At 55.5% G+C, this 17,952-nt stretch overlaps 2 protein-coding genes and 1 pseudogene across 2 annotated transcripts in view; 2 read left to right on the top strand and 1 right to left on the bottom strand.

Moving 5' to 3' along the window:
* Positions 1–14,840, bottom strand: part of LOC137456910 (zinc finger protein 585A-like) — a 269,157-nt gene extending 254,317 nt beyond the window's left edge. The window contains exons 1-3 of the mRNA XM_068168599.1: positions 14,607–14,840; positions 14,168–14,380; positions 11,363–11,492 (exon numbers count right to left, since the gene is read on the bottom strand). Coding sequence (XP_068024700.1) covers positions 11,363–11,492; positions 14,168–14,380; positions 14,607–14,840 — 577 coding nt within the window. The remainder of the gene's footprint in view (positions 1–11,362; positions 11,493–14,167; positions 14,381–14,606) is intronic.
* LOC137456909 (zinc finger protein 420-like) overlaps positions 1–17,952 on the top strand; it is a 207,079-nt pseudogene that overhangs the window by 1,465 nt on the left and 187,662 nt on the right.
* LOC137456899 (zinc finger protein 250-like) lies at positions 13,755–15,111 on the top strand. The gene has a single exon (XM_068168588.1). It carries the CDS (start codon positions 13,755–13,757, stop codon positions 14,967–14,969), a length of 1,215 nt encoding a protein of 404 aa, XP_068024689.1. The 3' UTR covers positions 14,970–15,111.

The following is a 17,952-nucleotide window of genomic DNA, read 5'->3' as shown; positions in this document are numbered from 1 at the left end:
CCAGGCCTGGAAAAACATCCAGCTGGCTGTCAAGAAGGTGGTGCCAGGCTCTCTGTAATGGTGTCCTGGGACAGGACAAGGGGTAATGGATGCAAGGTGGGACACAGCAAGCTCCACCTCACCATGGGGAGAAACTTCTTGGCTGGAAGGGTGCTGGAGCCCTGCAGCAGGCTGCCCAGAGAGGCCCTGCAGTGCCCCTTGCTGGAGAGCTTCCAGAGCCAGCCGGATGCGTTCCTGTGGGACCTGCCCCAGGGGATCCTGCTCTGGCAGGGGGATTGAACCTTCTCTCCAGAGCTCCTTTCCAGCCCCTACCATCCCAGCAGTCTATGATGCAATGACCCCAAGCTGTCTGACACCAAGCTGTGTGGTGCAGCAGACAGCTGGAGGGAAGGGATCCATCCAGAGGGACCTGGACAGGCTGGAGAGGTGGGCACAAGCCAACCTCAGGAGGTTCAATGAGACCAAGGGCAGGGTCCTGCATCTGGGTCGAGGCAATCCCAGGCACAAATGCAGGCTGGGCAGTGACTGGCTGGAAAGCAGCCCTGAGGAGAGAGACTTGGGGGTGCTGGGGGAGGAGAAGCTCAACAGGAGCTCTCAGTGTGCACTTGCAGCCCGCAAAGCCAATCAGAGCCTGGGCTGCAGCAGGAGAAGTGTGGCCAGCAGGGCAAGGGAGGTGATCCTCCCCCTCTACTCAGCTCTGGGGAGACCCCACCTGGAGTACTGTGTCCAGTTCTGGAGCCCCTATTACAAGAGGGATGTGGAGGTGCTGGAAGGTGTCCAGAGCAGGGCCAGGAGGATGAGCAGAGGGTTGGAGCACCTCTCCTGTGAGGACAGACTGAAGGAGTTGGGGCTGTTCAGTCTGGAGAAGGCTCTGAGGTGACCTCATTGTGGCCTTCCAGTATCTGAAGAGGGCTACAGGAAGGCTGGGGAGGGACTGCTCAGGATCTCAGGTAGTGATGGGACTAGGGGGAATGGAATGAAGCTGGAGGTGGGGAGATTCAGGCTGGATGTGAGGAGGAAGTTCTTCCCCATGAGAGTGGTGAAGCCCTGGAATGGGTTGTCCAGGGAGGTGGTTGAGGCCCCAGCCCTGGAGGTGTTTAAGCCCAGGCTGGATGAGGCTGTGGCCAGGCTGATCTAGTGTGGGGTGTCCCTGCCCATGGCAGGGGGGTTGGAACTAGATGATCCTTGTGGTCCCTTCCAACCCTGACTGATTCTATGATACTGTGATGCTATGACCACAGCCATGGGCTGGACCTAGTCAGTGCTGAGCAGCAGATATTTGTCTCCCTCACCTCCCTGCCAAGGCAAAGCACAGAGCTCCCAGAACCGATTCTATGATTGCTCATGGAAACATTTGAAACCCAGGGTGGCTATAACTCAGCTGGAGTTTTAATGCTCATCTAAGTGTTTGTTAGGTGTCTTCTTGGTTTGGTTTTTTTTTCCCCTGGTCTGTATTTTCTAAGCCTTTCAATGTTCACCAGACAAACCCTGGTGGTGGTGGTACTTCAGGTGATTTCTGACTGCATCTTCTGCCACATAAACAGCAAGCAATTACAGAGTGAGCAAGGTGCAGACAACATGAAGTGGGAGTGTTGATGTGCTGCAGGGTAGGAAGGCTCTGCAGAGAGGTCTGGAGAGGTTGGGCTGCTGGGCTAAGGTCAGTTCCAGAAGGTTTCATAAGGCCAAGCACTGGCTCTTGTGCTAGCATCACAACAACCCCGTGAAGGCTGCAGGCTTGGGGCAGCGTGGCTGGAAACTGCCCAGCAGAAAAGGGCCTGGGGGTGTTGGCAGACAGCCAGCTGAGCATGAGCCAGTGTGCACCCAGGTGGTTAGGAAGACCTCCACCATCCTGGCCTGGATCAGAAGGGCTGTGACCAGCAGGAAGTGATTGTCTCTCTGGAGCCAGCACTGGTGAGACTGCATCTCAAGTGCTGTGTTTGGCTTTGGGCATCACAGTATGAGAAAGTCACTGAGGTGCTGGAGCAGGGAGAGAGAAGGGCAGCAAAGCTGGGGAGGAGATTGGAGAGCAGGTCTGGTGAGGAGAGGCTGAGGGAGCTGGGATTGCTTATTCTGAAGAAGAGAAGGACGAGAGGAGACCTCCTTGATCTCTACATGTTCCTGAAAGGAGATCAGAGCGAGGCCAATATTGGCCTCTTCTCCCAAGTAACCAATGACAGGACAAGAGGAAATGCCCTGAAATTGTACCAGGGGAGATTTAGGTTGGAGAGGAGGAAAAATCTCTTTGCTTCAAGAGTGCTCAGGCATTGGAGCAGGCTGCCCAGGGGGGTGGGAGAGTCACTGTCCCTGGATGTATTCCAGAAATGAGTAGAGGTGGCACTCTGGGCCATGGTCTGGTGGTCATGGAGATGTGGGTAGAAGGTTGGACTTGATGAGCTTGGAGGTCTTTTCCAACCTTAGGGAGTCTGTCTGTGAAACCCTGTGGCAAACCAGCAGCACTCAGGGGCTGAGAACACAACTCCCATTGGGATACATCCCCAGGGCTCAAGTCTTCTCCTAAGGCAGCTCTGAACCCTCAGCTGCAGTTCAAAGGCTCTGCTTCAAGCAGGGCAATGTTCCTCCTGCCCACAGCTGCCAGCTGAATTTGGGGGTTTCCCAACCCAAACTCTTCTCTGATTGGATCAACTCTGCCAGGAGCAGCAGGTTCCACAGTCCTGATGCTTCATGTCCCTTGAGTTTATATTTAGAGCTTTTCATGCAATCACTTTTCTAGGCCTTAAACTCAGCTGGCAGTAGGGACTAAGAGGTCTCTGTGGAAGTATTTGCTGTGTAACCAGTTGTTGGTAATGGCTAGCATCAGGAATCAGAGCTTGGTTTTGCTTGGTCCCAGGGGTTGCAAATTGATCTGTGAACAGAAGGATGATGACCAGGGTAGTCTTCCCATGGGAGATGTAGCCTTTCTCGCCTTAAAATCTGTTTTCTGCCTGTTTCTCTTGAATGCTGGCTCCCATCCAGTGTTTGCTCACAGGGCTCATGACAAATGGGGTTTCTCAGGGAAGGCAAATGTTTGCCTTACTAATTTACATGATGGGTTTGGTGGAGGGATTTTTTCCTTTGGTTTTGTAGTTTGGTTGGTTTGGGCTATTTTGAAGTGCAGTGGCTTTCTAAGAAAATACTGGAATTTAGAATAGAACAAACCAAACCAGGTTGGAAGTGACCTTCAAGATCATCGTGTCCAACCCATCAACCAATCCAACCCACCCAAACAGCTAACCCATGGCACCAAGCACCCCATCAAGTCTCCTCCTGAACACCTCCAATGACGGCGACTCCACCACCTCCCCGGGCAACCCATTCCATAGCGCAATCACTCTTTCTGTATAGAACTTCTTCCTAACATCCAACCTGAACCTCCCCTGGCGCAGCCTGAGACTGTGTCCTCTTGTTCTGGTACTGGCTGCCTGGGAGAAGAGACCATCATCAGCCTGTCTACAACCTCCCTTCAGGTAGTTGTAGAGAATGATAAGGTCACCGCTGAGTCTCCTCTTCTCCAGGCTAAGCAGCCCCAGCTCCCTCAGTCTCTCCTCACAGGGCTGTGTTCCAAACCCCTCACCAACTTTGTTGCTCTTCTCTGGACTCATTCCAGCAAGTCAACATCCTTCCTAAACTGAGGGGCCCAGAACTGGACACGGGACTCGAGGTGTGGCCTAACCAGTGCAGTGTACAGGGGCAGAATGACCTCCCTGCTCCTGCTGGCCACACTGTTCCTGCTGCAGGCCAGGATGCCATTGGCCCTCTTGGCTGCCTGGGCACACTCCAGGCTCACGTTCAGCCTACCATCGACCAGCACCCCCAGGTCCCTCTCTGCCTGGCTGCTCTCCAGCCACTCTGACCCCAGCCTGTAGCACTGCATGGGGTTGTTGTGGCCAATGTGCAGAACCCAGCACTTGGATGTGCTAAATCTCATGCCCTTGGACTCTGCCAATCTGTCCAGCCTGGCAAGGTCCCTCTGCAGAGCCTCTCTACCCTCCAGCAGATCAACTCCTGCCCTCAGCTTGGTGTCATCTGCAAATTTACTGATGATGGACTCAATGCCCTCATCCAGATCATCAATCAAGATGTTAAAGAGCACAGGGCCCAGCACTGATCCTTGGGGCACACCACTGGTGCCTGGCTGCCAGCTGGATGTGGCACCATTCACCACCACTCTCTGGGCTCAGCTTCCAGCCAGTTCCTAACCCATCACAGTGTGCTCCCGTCCAAGCCATGGGCTGACAGCTTGGCCAGCAGTTTGCTATGCCTTTGTGCCTTGTAATGATTCTGTGGAGTGTGTTACAACTAGGAGATAAGTGAGCAGAAAAATCTAAACCACTTGTGATTAGAAGATAAACGTTGCGCTATGTCAGGAATTTGACTATTAATGATTTTAAGGTAGTGGTAGCATATAAAAACTATGTTCATGTGAGATAAGGCAGTGCCTGGCCATCAGGTATTGCTGAAAATGATGTGGCCACAGTGTATGGAAGTGGCTATAATTCTGTAAGTGAGTTTATGCTGTTTGCTTAATAGCAATTAGCAATAGCATTAATAGGAAATAGTTACTCTGTTTAACTTTTCTTGCTTTTCTGGAGTTCTCTGGTTTGGGGTGAAAAGGGAGCTGGGCTTGCTTAGCCTGGAGAAGAGGAGGCTTAGAGGAGACCTTATTGCTGTCTACACCTACCTGAAGGGAGGTTGTAGCCATGGGGTTGGTCTCTTCTCCCAGGCAACCACCACCAGAACAAAAGGACACAGTTTCAAGCTGTGCCAGGGGAGGTTTAAGCTGGGTGTTAGGAAGAAGTTCTTCACAGAAAGAGAGATTGGCCATGGGAATGAGCTGCCCAGGGAGGTGGTGGAGTCTACATCACTGGAGGTGTTTAGGAAGTTTTGTAAGAGCAGCTGGGAGGCTCAGCAGCACCTCCTGCCCTCCTCCTCAGCAGAATGGAAAGCAGGTCAGAGCCTTGCTGCTTAAAGCACTTCCCCTGATGCAGCTGATGTTGTTTGTGAGTTTGAAATAACCTCTCCAGAGCCTGTCAGCTGCTCAAGCAGTGTGGCTCAAGTGCCACAGGGTAAGATCTCAGAGCTCACTTTCTCAGCTGGCTCTCCTGCTGCCTCACTCCCAGAGATCATGCAGCTTGGTGCCAGCTTTGGGAGCAGCACAATCCTTCCAGCAGCCAAAAGATAGCTCAAGGTCAATTTTACTCCATTTCTCCTGGGGCTGTTTAGTCTTGAGAGAAGGCTGGGAGGGGATCTGATCCATGTCTATAAATATGGAGGTGAGGAGGAAGTTCTTCCCCATGAGAGTGGTGAAGCCCTGGAACGGGTTGTCCAGGCAGGTGGTTGGGGTGCTGTCCCTGGAGGTGTTTAAGCCCAGGCTGGATGAGGCTCTGTCCAGGCTGATCTAGTGTGAGGTGTCCCTGCCCATGGCAGGGGGGTTGGAACTAGATGATCCTTGTGGTCCCTTCCAACCCTGAATGAATGATACTAAGAGACTGGATGGGGTGCTTGGTGCCAAGGCTTAGTTGATTAGATGGTGTTGGATAGGTTGGAGTCAATGATCTCAAAGGTCTTTTCCAACCTGGTCTGGTCTATCCTATCCTATTCCATTCCATTCCATTCTATTCTATCCTATCCTATTCTTGCAGTCTTCAATATCCTTCAGAAATGCTGCAAAAGTCCTCAGCACCTGCTGGAAACTCTGGAAGGCGACAGAAAAACTCTTCCCGAGCCGTTCAGATCCCCTGGAGCTGCCCCAAGCCCCTTCGGGAAGCATCGAAATCTCTTTGCAAGAGTTTGGGAGAGGCTGGGAGGAGGTTTTGGGTTCCCAACCCTGCAGAGAATCCTCAGCGAACAAAATCCTCCGAAGCTCTCCGGAGCTCTGGGAAACCTCTGCGCAACCTTTCCGAGCTGAGCCAAGGCTCCTGGGAGCTGTGCGCAGCTGCTGTGCCCCAGCCCTGCCCCCGCAGCGCAGCTCAGCCCAGACGGCGCCGCCCTGGCTGAGAGCTGCACCTCCCGGCATGCCCCGCGCGGAGCCAGGGCCGCAGCTCCCCGCTGGGACTTGGAGGCGGGGTTGGGGTAATCCGGCGTCTCTGATTGGCTGCGGCTGCCCGGGCGTGGGCGGGGCTTCCCCTGCGGTCCCAGCCCCCGCCTGGGCTGGGCTGCGACGTGGGCGGTTCGGGGCCTCCATTGCATCGCTCTCTGCTCGCCCAGGCTGCCAGGAGGCTGCAGGGGAGGGCAGTCGGCAGCTGCCTGTGCTCCGAGCTCTTCCTCCTTCCTCTTCCTGCTGCTGTGCGCCCCTTTGGGCTGGGCTGTGGGGTAGGTGTGAGCAGGCGCGGGGCAGAGTGGGGGCTGCTGGTGTGGGGATCCCTTGGGGCTTAGGGGAGCGGCTGGTGGGGTTGGCATTGGGCTGCGGTGGGGCTGAGGGCTGTGTCCTGGAGCTGGGCTTGAGGAGGGCTCGGTGAGGTGTGGGGCTGGTGTGGGTGGGGCTGTGGGGGGTGGTTGTTGGGGGCTGTGGAGTTGTGGGGGCGTGTGTGAGGTTGGGTGGGGGCTTGGGGTCGGAGAGGGGCGTGTGAGGGGCTGGTGAGGAGCCCGTGGGGCTGTGTGGGATTGGGGGTAGGAGTTGGTGGTGGTGGGGGAGGCTGTGTGTGGGTGTGGTGTGGGTCGGGGTGGTGAGGCTGGGAGTGGGGAGTGGTGGGGTGGTGCGAGGGGGTGGGTGCGGTTGTGGGGAGCTGTGTGTGGGTCTGGGTCGGGGTGGGTGTGTTTGGGGGTTCGTTGTGGTGCTGTGCTGCTGCCTCCCCCTGGTGGGGGCAGCTGCAGGCCCCCTTTGGCTGCTGCTGTGTTGCAGGCGGAGCCATTGGTGGGCTGCAGGGGCTGTCCCTGGCCCTGTGTCCCTGTGTCCCTGTGCTGGGGGCTGGGCTGGCAGCAGAGCTGAGGTGGCAGCGGCGCTGTGGGGGCTGCTGTGTGCAGGAGAGGTGGTGGTGAGCGTGGGGTGTGGCTTGCAGCAGAGGCTGCTGTGGGGGTGTGTGGGGGAGCCCTGGGGGTTTGGAGGCTTTGTGCTGGCAGGTGCCGGGCGGCTGCTGTGCTGAAGGGCAGCGGCTGGGCTGAGGGCCAGGCGCGGGGGGGAGCTGCTTGTGGCTGAGGAACTGCATTGGGTTGGCCTGGGGGCAGCCTGTTCTTGATGATTTTGGTGGTGAGAAGTCCTGCAGCTTCCTTGGAGGAGCTTCAGCAGAAGACAAAGCAATTCCCTTGCTGCTCTTTGCTGTGCAATGAGCTGGGAAGGGAAGGAAATGATTGCTGCAAGTGAGCAAAGCAATTGCAGTGCTCTGCAAGTCCTGCTGCCAGGCAAGGGCTTGAAGGAGGTTGAAAGTCAAGTGGTGTGGATGGATTGGTGTGGGGAAGTGTTTGGCTTCTTGTGGGCAAGTGAAGCTTTCCTTGTGCAGGAGGAGAGTGAGAGCCTGGGCTTTGCAATCCCTGGGGCCCTGAAGCCCTTCTGGAGTGGTTTTCTTCTGCAGAGCTTTGCAGCCCAGCTGCAGGTCTGCTGTTGCTGGAAGCTGATGCTGGTTGTTTTGTGCAGCCTTGGGTGTTGGATCAGTGTCTTGGCTGAGTTTGGTCCTTTCTCTTGTGGCCAAGTTGAGGTCCCTTTGGTTTGGCAGCTGAGCACAGGTTGAGGCTTTTGCTGCAATGGTTTTTGTGCTGGCAGCATTGTGTGCTGCCAGCTGGAGTGCTGTGTGCAGCTGTGGTGCCCCCAAGAGGGGCAGGAGGTTGAGCTGTTGGAGGGGGTGTGCAGGAGGCCCTGGGGGTGGTGGGAGGGCTGTGGCAGTTCCCCTGTGGGGGTTGGCTGTGAGAGTTGTGTCTGTTGAGGCTGGAGAGGAGAAGGCTGTGGGGAGAGGTTGGAGCAGCCTTGTGGTTGCTGCTGGGGGCTGCAGGAGAGCTGGGGAGGGACTTTTGTGAGGGTCTGGGAGGGATGGGCTGAGGGGGACTGGATTGAAGGTTGAGGAGGGCAGATTTGGAGTGAGGCTTGGGAGGAAATAGTTTGGAGTGGGGTTGGTGAGAGCCTGGAGCAGGTTGGGCAGGGAGGTGCTGGCTGCCCCCTCCCTGGAGGTGGTGAGGGTCAGGTTGGATGAGGGCTTGAGCAGCCTGGTGTGGTGGAAGGTGTCTGTGGGCATGGCAGGGGGTTGGAGCTGTCTGCTCTTTGGGGTCCCTTCCAGCCCAAAGCATTCTCTGGCTGCTTCAATTTGGACACTTAGCAGAACTGCAATGAAGGGAACTTGAAATAAGCAAAGTTGTGAAACTGGTTCTTGATCTTGGGGGCTGGTTCCTGAGCATGGGAGCTGGTTCTTGATCTTGGGAAGCAGTTCTGTTCTTAGTTGCTGGCTCTGGAGCTTGGGGCCTGGGTGGAAACTTGGGAAGTGTTCTGACCTTAGTTGCCTGTTCTTGAGCTCAGGATCTGCTTCTGAGCTTAGTTGCTGGGTGTGAGCTTGGTAAGGGATTCTACCTTAGTTGCTGGCTCTGGGCTTGGGGTGTGGTTATTGAGTTCAGAGCCTGTCTCTGAGGTCAGGGGCTGGTTCTTGAGCTTGGGATGTGGTTCTGACCTTAGTCACTGGCTCTGGAGCTTGGGGGCTGGTTCTTGAGCTTGGATAGGGGTTCTGACCTCACTTGCTGGCTTGGGAGCTTGCAAGCTGGTTCTTGAGCTTGGGGGCTGGGTGTGAGCTTAGTTGGTGATTCTTGAGTTTGGGAGTTGGGTCTGAGCTGGGAGCTGGGTCCGCACTTTTGATCTGGGTTCTTGAGCTTGGGGGCTGGTTATGAGCTTGGGAGCTGGCTCAGAGCCTTGAGATATTTCTTGAGCTAGGGAAGTGGTTCTGATCTTAGCTGCCTGTTCAGGAGCTCGGGATCTGCTTTTGAGCTTGGGGAGAAGGTGTTAGCTTGGAAAAGGGTTCTGACCTTAGTTGCTGGCTCTTGAGCTCATGGGGGCTGGCTCTTGAGCTTGGGAAGTGGTTCTGACCTTAGTTACTGGTTCTGGATCTTGGAGGCTGGTTCTGACCTTAGTTGCTGGTTGTGGAGCTTGGGAGCTGGTTCTTGAGCTTTTTAAAGTGGCTCTGATCTTAGCTGCTGGTTCTTGAGCTTGGGGCCTGGATGTGAACATAGGAGCTGGTCCTTGAGCTTGGGGGCTGTCTCTGAGCTTGGAGGCTGGTTCTGCATTTCTGATCTGGATTCTTTTCCTTGGGAGCTGACTCTGACCTTAGTTGCTGGTTTGTGAGCTTGGGGGCTGGGTGTGAGCTTGGGGGCTGGGTGTGAGCTTGGCCCCTGCCTTGAATTTAAAATGTGAGAGTTCAAGCAGTTGGAAGTTGAAGCTGAGCTGCTTTGCACTGCAGTGCTTCAGAGTTTGTGATGCTCCAAAGGCAGATCTCAAAGAGCTGCTGCAAGAGTTGAGCTGAAGTGGCACAGTGCCCTGCAGAGGCAAAAGCTTTTCCCTGCCAGTCAGCCATTGGAATCATCTCCCCAGGGCAGTGGTGGATTCCCCTGCAGGGCAGAGTTGGAAGGCTCAGCTTGGCAGGGGGCTGGGCCAGCTCCTTTCCAGTGCAGTGTCAGCTGGCAAGGTTGGAGCAGCTGAGCCTTGGGGTCCCTTGCAGCCTGGCATTGTGTGGCAGCAGAGCTGTGCTGCTGGTTTTGAGGGCACTTGGAAAGCTTCTGGAGCATTTGTGCCGAGTGTGCAAGACATCCCTGAGCCTAGCAACTCCCTCAGCTCTCTTCAGAATCAACTCTGCAGAGCTGGAAGAGCTTTCCAGGAATTTGGCAGAGGTTTGGAGGAGTTAGGAAGGGATTTTGGTTCTCCTCCTCCTTGTCTTCTTCCTTGTCCTCCTCTACCTCATCTTTTTCCTACTCTCCCTGGAGGCTGCACTTAGACTCCTAGAATGCTAGAGTGGTTTGGGTTGGCAGGGAGCTGCAAAGGTGCTGCAGTCGAAGCCCCTCTGCAGTCAGCAGGGACATCCTGCACTAGCTCAGGTTGCCCAGAGCCCTGTCCAGCCTCACCTTGAACCTCTGCAGGGCTGAGACCTCAAGCCCCTCCCTGGGCAACCTGTTGCAGTGTTCCAGCAGCCTCCTGGTGCAGACCTTGTTCCTCACCTCCAATCTCAATCTGCTCTGCTCTAGTTTGAAGCCATTGCCTCTGGTGCTGTCCCTGCAGGCTTTGCAAAGAGTCCCTCTGCAGCCTTCTTGTAGTCCCCTTCAGGTACCAGAAGGTCACTCTTAGGTCTCCCCAGAACCTTCTCTTCTCCTCTCCAGGCTGATCACCCCCAGCTCCCTCAGCCTGTCCTGGTAGCAGAGCTGCTCCAAGCCCCTGATCATTTTTGTGTTCCTCCTCTGGGCCCTCTCCATCAGGTCCATGTCCTTCCTGTGTTGAGGGCTCCAGAGCTGGCTGCAGTGCTGCAGGTGAAGTCTCAGCAGAGCAGAGCCAAGTGCCAGGATGGCCTCTGTCCATCTCTGGCCATGCTGCTTTTGGTGCAGCCCAGGCTGCCCTTGGCCTTGTGGGCTGCAGGCTCCCCCTGTCTGTTCCTGTCCAGCTTCTTGTCCAGCAGAACCCCCCAGTGCTTTTCTGCAGGGCTGCTTCCTATCCTCTCCTCCCCCAGCCTGTCCTGATTGTGAGGATTGTGCCAGGCCAGGGGCAGGACCCTGCCCTTGCTCTTGTTGAAGCTCAGGAGGTTGCCCTGGGCCCCCTCTGCAGCTTGTCCCCTTGAGCTCCTCCACCTTGTTCTGCAGGGTATTGCCTTAGGTTTCAGGAGGCAGAGAGGCTCTCTCTGAGCCTTGTGAAAGGAGTTGATGCCAAGCTGTGGCCAGAGGGTTGGATAGAATTGGGCAGTTTCCATGGCTGTGCTGTTCAGAGCTGCATCCTACAGTGCAAAGCATCCAATCCACAACAATCCATAGTGTGCCTGGGCCACGGGAGCCAAGCAACCTCCCTAGGCCAAAGCTTCCTCCAGAGGTGCACCAAAGCAGGCCAGAACCCCAGGCCCCAAATGCCTTCCCCCTCCCCCATGCCTCTCTGCCCCTCCTCCCCCATACCCAAGAGCTGCAGTTACAGATTCAGGTAGGCAGCTCCCAGGTGAGCCAGGCCGCTGCAGGCTGCAGTTGGCAGCATTGCCAAGGCCTCAAAGCTCCTCTGCAGAGAGAGATCCCAGAAGATGTTGCTGGGAGCAGAGAGGAAGGGCAAAGGAGGTTGGAGATCCTGTGCTGTTCCTTTGTAGAGAGTGAGTGCAGGCCTTGTGGGAATGAACTAAGCTAGACGACACTTTGTGGTGTCCCTCTGGACTCTGCTGTCCCTTCTGGAGGTCTCTACTCTCTGGTGTAAGACATCCCAGTGCCTTCCACCCACCACAGGGATTCTCCTCCATGCTGTCATCCAGGGGCTTCTGTTGGGCCCTGCTGGCTGTGTAGATCAGCCCTGGTGACGTTGTAGGACCCTGGTGACTCTGAGAGGGCAGCAAGTGAGTGGAGATGGAGCACTGGATGGAGAGATGGAGGGTGAAGGCTGCAGGGGGTGGGAGGGCTTAGTTCAGCAGCTGTGTGGCTCTACCTGGCTCCTACCTCCAATGGTGCTGGCAGCAGCTGACCCCAGAAGCTCAAAGCCCCAAACCCTGCCTGGCTCAGGACAGTCCCCTGACCCCTCCTGACATCCAGCACAGCCCAAGCAGGCACTCAGGGCTCCTAGCCACACAGCCCAGCCATCCCCCATGGCAGGAGTCACCTGAGGTCTCACTCCCTCTCTGTCCCCCTTGCTCTCATCAGTTGCTGCCTGAGGTGTCTGCAGGGTCCCTCCCCAGCCCTCATCTGTAACCCCCCCTTGGCTTGGTGCTGTTCTTTCAGGCCTCCAGCTGATCCCAGCCTTTAGTCTCAGGCCCCTTCCATTCTTGTGCTGCTGCTTCCAGCCCAGTTCCTTAGATGCTTCCTCAGCCACAGCATTTCCCACTCCACCCTTCCAGCTGCAGTGGCAGTAGAGATGAGGGACACAGGGCCATGGGATAGCCAAGGCAGCAGGGCCATGGATGTGCTGGGAATGAGGGAAGGGCCTGGGAGTGGTCAGGCATGAATTAGGCCTTGTCCCCCCAAGAAGGGGAGAGGATGTAGGGCCCAGGTGGCAAATGTATGTGCAGGGAATGACAGAATCTGGCACCATTTTAGGAGGTGAAAGGAGTGAATTGTGCTGCAGCTCTGCCTGTGTCAGCTGGGAGATGAACAGCAGCCCATGGGCACTGTGCCCTCCCACCAAACCTCATTTTCTCTTGGGGCTGTGGAGTGGCAGCTCCAGGGAACTGCAAAGAGCAAGGTGAGAGAAATGGTCAGGGAGAGAAGGAAGCCAAACCCTTTCCAGTGAGTCTCTTTGGACTGCAGGTGTGTGAAGTGTGCTGGAGGTGTGAGGTTTGGGCAGGAGCCAGAGACTCCTCCAGCATCCCAGTGAGGGCTGAAGAGGTTTAGCGAGAAGCTGCCCAAGTCCCTTCCCCCTTTGCTGCATCTGCAGAGATCATGAAGCTCCCTTTGTGTGTGTCCTGAGGGCTGCTGTGAACTTCTCTTGGGGAGTGGGCAGCAGAGACATGTGTGCAGTGCAGAGCTGAGCACAGACTGGATGTGGTTGGGGCAGAGCCAGGGAGGAGAGCTGGTCCAGAGCAAGATCTGCTATCAAATGCAGCTGCAGGCAGCAGAGGCCTGGGCAGGCAGTGAGAGGAAGCTTTAGGCAAGGCCTGGGAGAGGCTGTGTGGAGGCAGCTGTGTTGTGGTGCTGGCCTGCAGCTGTGTGCTGGGGGCTGTGTGCTGGGGGCTGTGTGCTGGGCAAGGAGCTGAGTCTGCACTTGTTGAGGCCTCCCATCTTGATCAGCCCTGGCTGTGTGCTGTGGCTGTGCTGCTGGGCTTGGGAGCTGCCCCCAGCAAGGCTGAGCTGTGCTGCCTGGTCCTGGGCAGTGTTGAACCATCCCTTGCAGATCAGTGCTCTCCCCTGAGCCCTTTGCTTCTCTCTGTCAGGGACTGAGTGGTCTCTCAATCATCCCTGCCCCTGTGTGCTGTGGAAGAGCAGAATTTGCAGTCCTGCCCCTTGGAGCAGCCCATCAGGTAAGAAACCCAGAGTGGGTTAACAGCAGGACCCCAGCCCCAAGGGCAGCTCCCAGCCTCCACCTCCTCCTGTCCAGCATATTTCACCTCTCCAGGAGCTCTGAGGCACATTAGGTGTTGTGGGAGTTGAGGAATGCTCCAGGCTGCTGGGAGTGTGTTGTGAGCAGGAGGTGATGTTTGGGAGTTGGGATTTAGAGGGTGGTGGGAGAAGGTTGGAGGTGGTTTGTTCTTCCTTGGTCAGTGCTGCTGCCTCCATTGTCTGAGCCAGGGGAGATCAAAGGACAGGGCCTGGGCCAGGAACCACCCTGCCAATGCCACCAGGCTCGAGCAGAGTAGGACAAGACCATGTGTAAGTCCCAGGGTACCTCAGGGCACTGATCACAGGACCCTGGGGTCTCAGCACAGATATTAGAGGTCTGTGCCCAAACTGTGGCAGAAACTGAAGGTTTGAGGTCCCCTCTGCTTTCTCTCCTCTAACTGGGTGTTGGGAGTCAGGGACTGTCATGACCCAGTCAGGATCTGAGGGTTTGAGGTCCTGGGCTCAGGTGCTTTCATCTTCCCTATTGCACAGCTGTGACCCCTTCCTGCCACAGTATGGCCTCACAGAAGGACCCAGACAAGAGCTGGGAGGAGAAGCAGCACCCAGAGATCAAGTTGGAGAAGCCAATGTGCAGTCCCAAGGGAGAGGAGGATGGGGAGGAAAAAGAGGAGAAGATGGAGAATGATGTTGAGAATGACAACTATGAAGAAGAGGATAATGATGATGAAGGTGAGCAGGATGAGGGGGAGGAATGTATGGAGGAGGATGAAGCCAGAGCAGGTCCCTCAGTGTCACCAAAACAGCTGAATCAGTGCTTTGAGTGTGGGCAGAGCTTCCCAGGTAGCTCAGAGCTAGTGAAGCACCTCTGCCCGCAGCCTGGCTCCCGGCCCTTCGTTTGTGGTGACTGTGGCAAGAGGTGCCGCTGCAACTCTGAGCTCATCAAGCACCGCCGCACCCACACTGGAGAGCGGCCCTTCTCTTGTGACAGTTGTGGCAAGCGGTTCAAGCTGATCTCTACTCTTAGGCAACACCACCTCACCCACACCACGGAGAAGGCCTTCACCTGCTGGGACTGCGGCAAGAGCTTCAGACAGAGCTCCACTCTCACCACCCATCGCCGCATCCACACCGGAGAGCATCTGTTCCCCTGTGCTGAGTGCGGCAAGTGCTTTACCACGAGTACTAAATACATCCGGCACCAACTGATCCACAGCGGGGAGCAACCGTACTGCTGCGCCGACTGCGGTAAGGGCTTCACCCAGATGGGGAACCTCACACAGCACCGTCATGTGCACACTGGCGAGAAGTCTTTCAGCTGTGCTGAGTGCGGCAAGGCCTTCAGCCATAGGCGCACTCTCATTGAGCACTACCACACCCACACCGGTGAGAAGCCTTACACCTGTGCTGACTGTAGCGAGAGTTTCAGCCACAGGCGCTATCTCAGTGCTCACCGCCGCACCCACACTGGTGAGACTTACACCTGTCCTGACTGTGGCAAGAGCTTCAGCCGCAGGAGCCCTCTCATTGCTCACCGCCGCATCCACAGCGGTGAGAAGCCTTACACCTGTCCTGACTGTGGCAAGAGCTTCAGCTACAGGAGCAATCTCATTGTTCACCGCCGCACCCACACTGGTGAGAAGCCCTACACCTGTGCAGATTGTGGCAAGAGCTTCCGCCACCGGGGCACGCTCGTTGGTCACCGCTGCACCCATATTGGTGAGAAGCCGTTCACCTGTGGTCACTGTGGGAAGAGCTTCAGCGAGAAGCAATCCCTCAGCAATCACCACTGCACCCACACCAGAGAGCAGCCTGCACTGGAGGGGCGGCATAAATCCACCTAGAATCTGTGGGGTAATCCTGACCCCTCTGAGAGGGCCTTTCCAGCACCAAAATCATCCCTTTTTCCTTTGCAATTCTCAGGGACTGGGGACACCAGCAGCAACAAACACCTCCTGCCCTTCTGAACACCAATTATTGCTAATGAGAACAGTTACAGTGCTGAGTCGGCACAGCTGGAGCTCCCAGTGGAGATGGGCAGGGCTTTGCCAGGGTCTGTCTGGTTCTTCCCCAATGCTTTGTGTCTCCCTGGGGTAAGAAATCCTCCGTCTGTTGACCAATTGTGTCAATAAAACCCAAAAGTTACCCAAATTCTGTCTGTTTGCTTTTATTTCAGATATCCCTGCCTCAATGCCTGAATTTTGGGGGCATTTGCACCCAAGGGATGGGGTGCAACTGTGTGCCCAGTTCAGGAAGGGGACAATGAGGTTCTCAGAGGAGTCTTGAGGGGCATCTCAGAGGCATTCTGCAGGGGCTTTCAGGTGATCTTAGGTATTTGGGATTTGGATGGTCCTAGGACTGACTTTTGGGATCTTTGGAGGGTGTAGGGGGAAGCTCATGGAGATCTTTGGAAGAACTCAGAAAGCTTCTGTTGGCTTTCCACTCTGGGGCTGGAAAAGATTGAAGAGCTGAGAAGAGATTAAGCTGCCTGTTCCCCCCAAAACAGAAGGGAGGGAAAAATAACACACACCTGAATCAAAAAACCCTCTGGGTTGAGGTAAGGACTTGAGATAAGCTCAAAAGAGTTGAATCCAAAGGAGATCCCATAATGCACACTGACCTGAGGCTGTTTGCAGAAAGAAGCACAGCAGTGAGCAGCAGCAGCCAGGAGTTAAACCCCTGCAGCCCTCCCCCTCAGCAAAGAGCCAGCACCTGAGAGCCAGAACCCAACAGCAGCAACCAGAACAGGAAGCCTCTCATGTTGCCATCTGAACTTCAAGCCCTGTAGTAATTTGCTCCAGCCAGCACTGTCCCTGTGAAGGTGGCATGAGGCAGGATGGTGTGGAGTAATGGCAGCAAATTTTCAACTTAACCTTTGATATTCCCAAGCCCTCATTCTGTGCCATCTGCACCATGCCCAGCAGCAATCAGCAGCACACCTCAGGCACTGTCCATGCTCACTCCACAGGAGGTCGCTTTGCAGTACCCAGAGGGCTGCTCACTGCAGGTGCTCTGCAGCTCCACTCTGTTCCAGCACAGTCTGGGTCAGTCCATGCCCAGTCCAAATGCTGCAAATGCTGGGGCTGTGTTTCCATCTCTGGGGCAATCGAGTCCAGTGACTCCTTCCATGCCTCCAAGTGAAAGCAAACTGTGGCTTGCATCCCAGTACTCAGCTTCCAACACATCCAGGTGTGGGGATCCTCCTGTCACACCAGAAACACAGATGGGTTCCACCCCTCGTGGTTTGATGGTGTCAGAGCACTCTGGGCACCTGTATCTACTAAAGCTTTATCCTCTCATGGCTTCAACTTACCAGGCCATTGGTTCTGTGTGGTCCAACAAACCAATTTGTCTCTCCCTTCCATCTGGTTGGAGGCAGAGCCCCTCTAATTCTGCCTGGGGTCCCTTGCATCTTGAGAGTCCCTTCAGGAGGACCAGAAGCAGTTTCAGCTTCCCTGCTCTTCTTAGGCCATTTCCCACTGGAAACTGAGGCAGCATCTCTGGGGGGACAACTCCCCTGTAAGTCACAGACTCCTGCAGCCAGGACTGGATTGGATTTTCCCTTCCACTTCCTCATGTCCTCCCCATGGTCACACAAGTAAAGCAGAGGGTGTGCTGTGCTGTGTGCCTCTCAGATTCTCTCCCTTGGGCAGGGGAGCAGCTGCTCCTCATGGCTGAAACACAGGACTGTACAGGTGGGGAACAAAAACTTCTTCTGGAGCCGATGGAACTCCTGGGACAGTTCCCTCACAGCTGAGACACAGGCCTGGACAGAGGAGCAGAGATTTCCTTTACCTTGCTGGGGTCTGCTGCTTGTTTCATCCACTGTTTGTCCTTGGTCATCTTCCAAAGCCAGAGATAAGAACCAAGCCAGCAGCCCAGGCTCTTCCTCTTGTTCCCATGGGGACCCTGATCCCTCCTGGTCCTTTGCAGGATCAGCTGCTTTCCTTGTAGGCTTCTTTTTCCCTACAGGGGTAGCTGATCATGGCACAGGCTGCTTCTCTGATGCAGCTGCCATGCCTGTGGCACTGTCTGTAGGTCCAGAGACCTTCTCTTGCCCCTGAGCCCTCTGCACAGAGATGAGAAGGGCTTGAGAGGCATGGGCCAGGCCCAAGCACATTGCAGTGATTTCTGTCTCTCAGGAACTCCCAGGCTGACAACAGACTTTTCCCAAACCTTTCCCCAGCTGGGGAGGATTTTGCACTTGCTCAGGGCTGAAATTCCAAAGCACCAGAGGTGACCACCAGCCTAAGAATTTGCCCCTTCCCTCCCCCACCCCCTGCCACTTTTCAGCATCCAGCATCTGGGCAGATCTCACAGTGGTTTCCTTGGGAGTGTCCTGTATTGCACTGGATGAATTCAGAGTAAGCTGCCCGGCAGTGGGCAGCACATCTCTGAGTCATTGCCCTAAGCTAACACTGAGCACCATCAGCAGCACAAACAGGACTACAGCTCATCAGCCCCCCAAAAGCAAATCCATCAACGTAGTGAACATACCACAGGTAACAAAACTTCTGTCAAACTCTGTTGACAAGCCTCAAACCTTAACTGAATCCTCTTCTTATCTCTTTTTGTTGCCTCAATCCTGCCAAAATCTGTCCTCATTAAGGCAGCTGCTTTCCTGCCCCACAATGGGCTCCAGAAAAGGAATATAATGGGTTCAGCTGAACCAGCAGCTTAACCTCTCTGCCTCCCCCAACACAGAACTGAGGGGGGAAGAACACCACACAAAACCTCTTTGTGTTGCTACAGAAACAAATGAGAGAAGAGTTTCCTGAGCAAATCAGATCATCAGAATACAAAAGTACAGTGACCTCAGCCTGTGTG

Source organism: Melanerpes formicivorus, unplaced genomic scaffold (assembly GCF_026170545.1).
Source record: "Melanerpes formicivorus ecotype bairdi unplaced genomic scaffold, bMelFor1.0.p_v2 SCAF_142, whole genome shotgun sequence".
NCBI classification, from domain to species: domain Eukaryota; kingdom Metazoa; phylum Chordata; class Aves; order Piciformes; family Picidae; genus Melanerpes; species Melanerpes formicivorus.
The sequence above is the reverse complement of the archived record's forward strand: the minus strand, read 5'-3'. Positions and strand labels throughout refer to the sequence as shown.

Coding starts and splice junctions, on each gene's coding strand:
- LOC137456899 (XM_068168588.1), top strand. CDS start 13,755: ATGTGCAGTCCCAAGGGAGAGGAGGATGGGGAGGAAAAAGAGGAGAAG.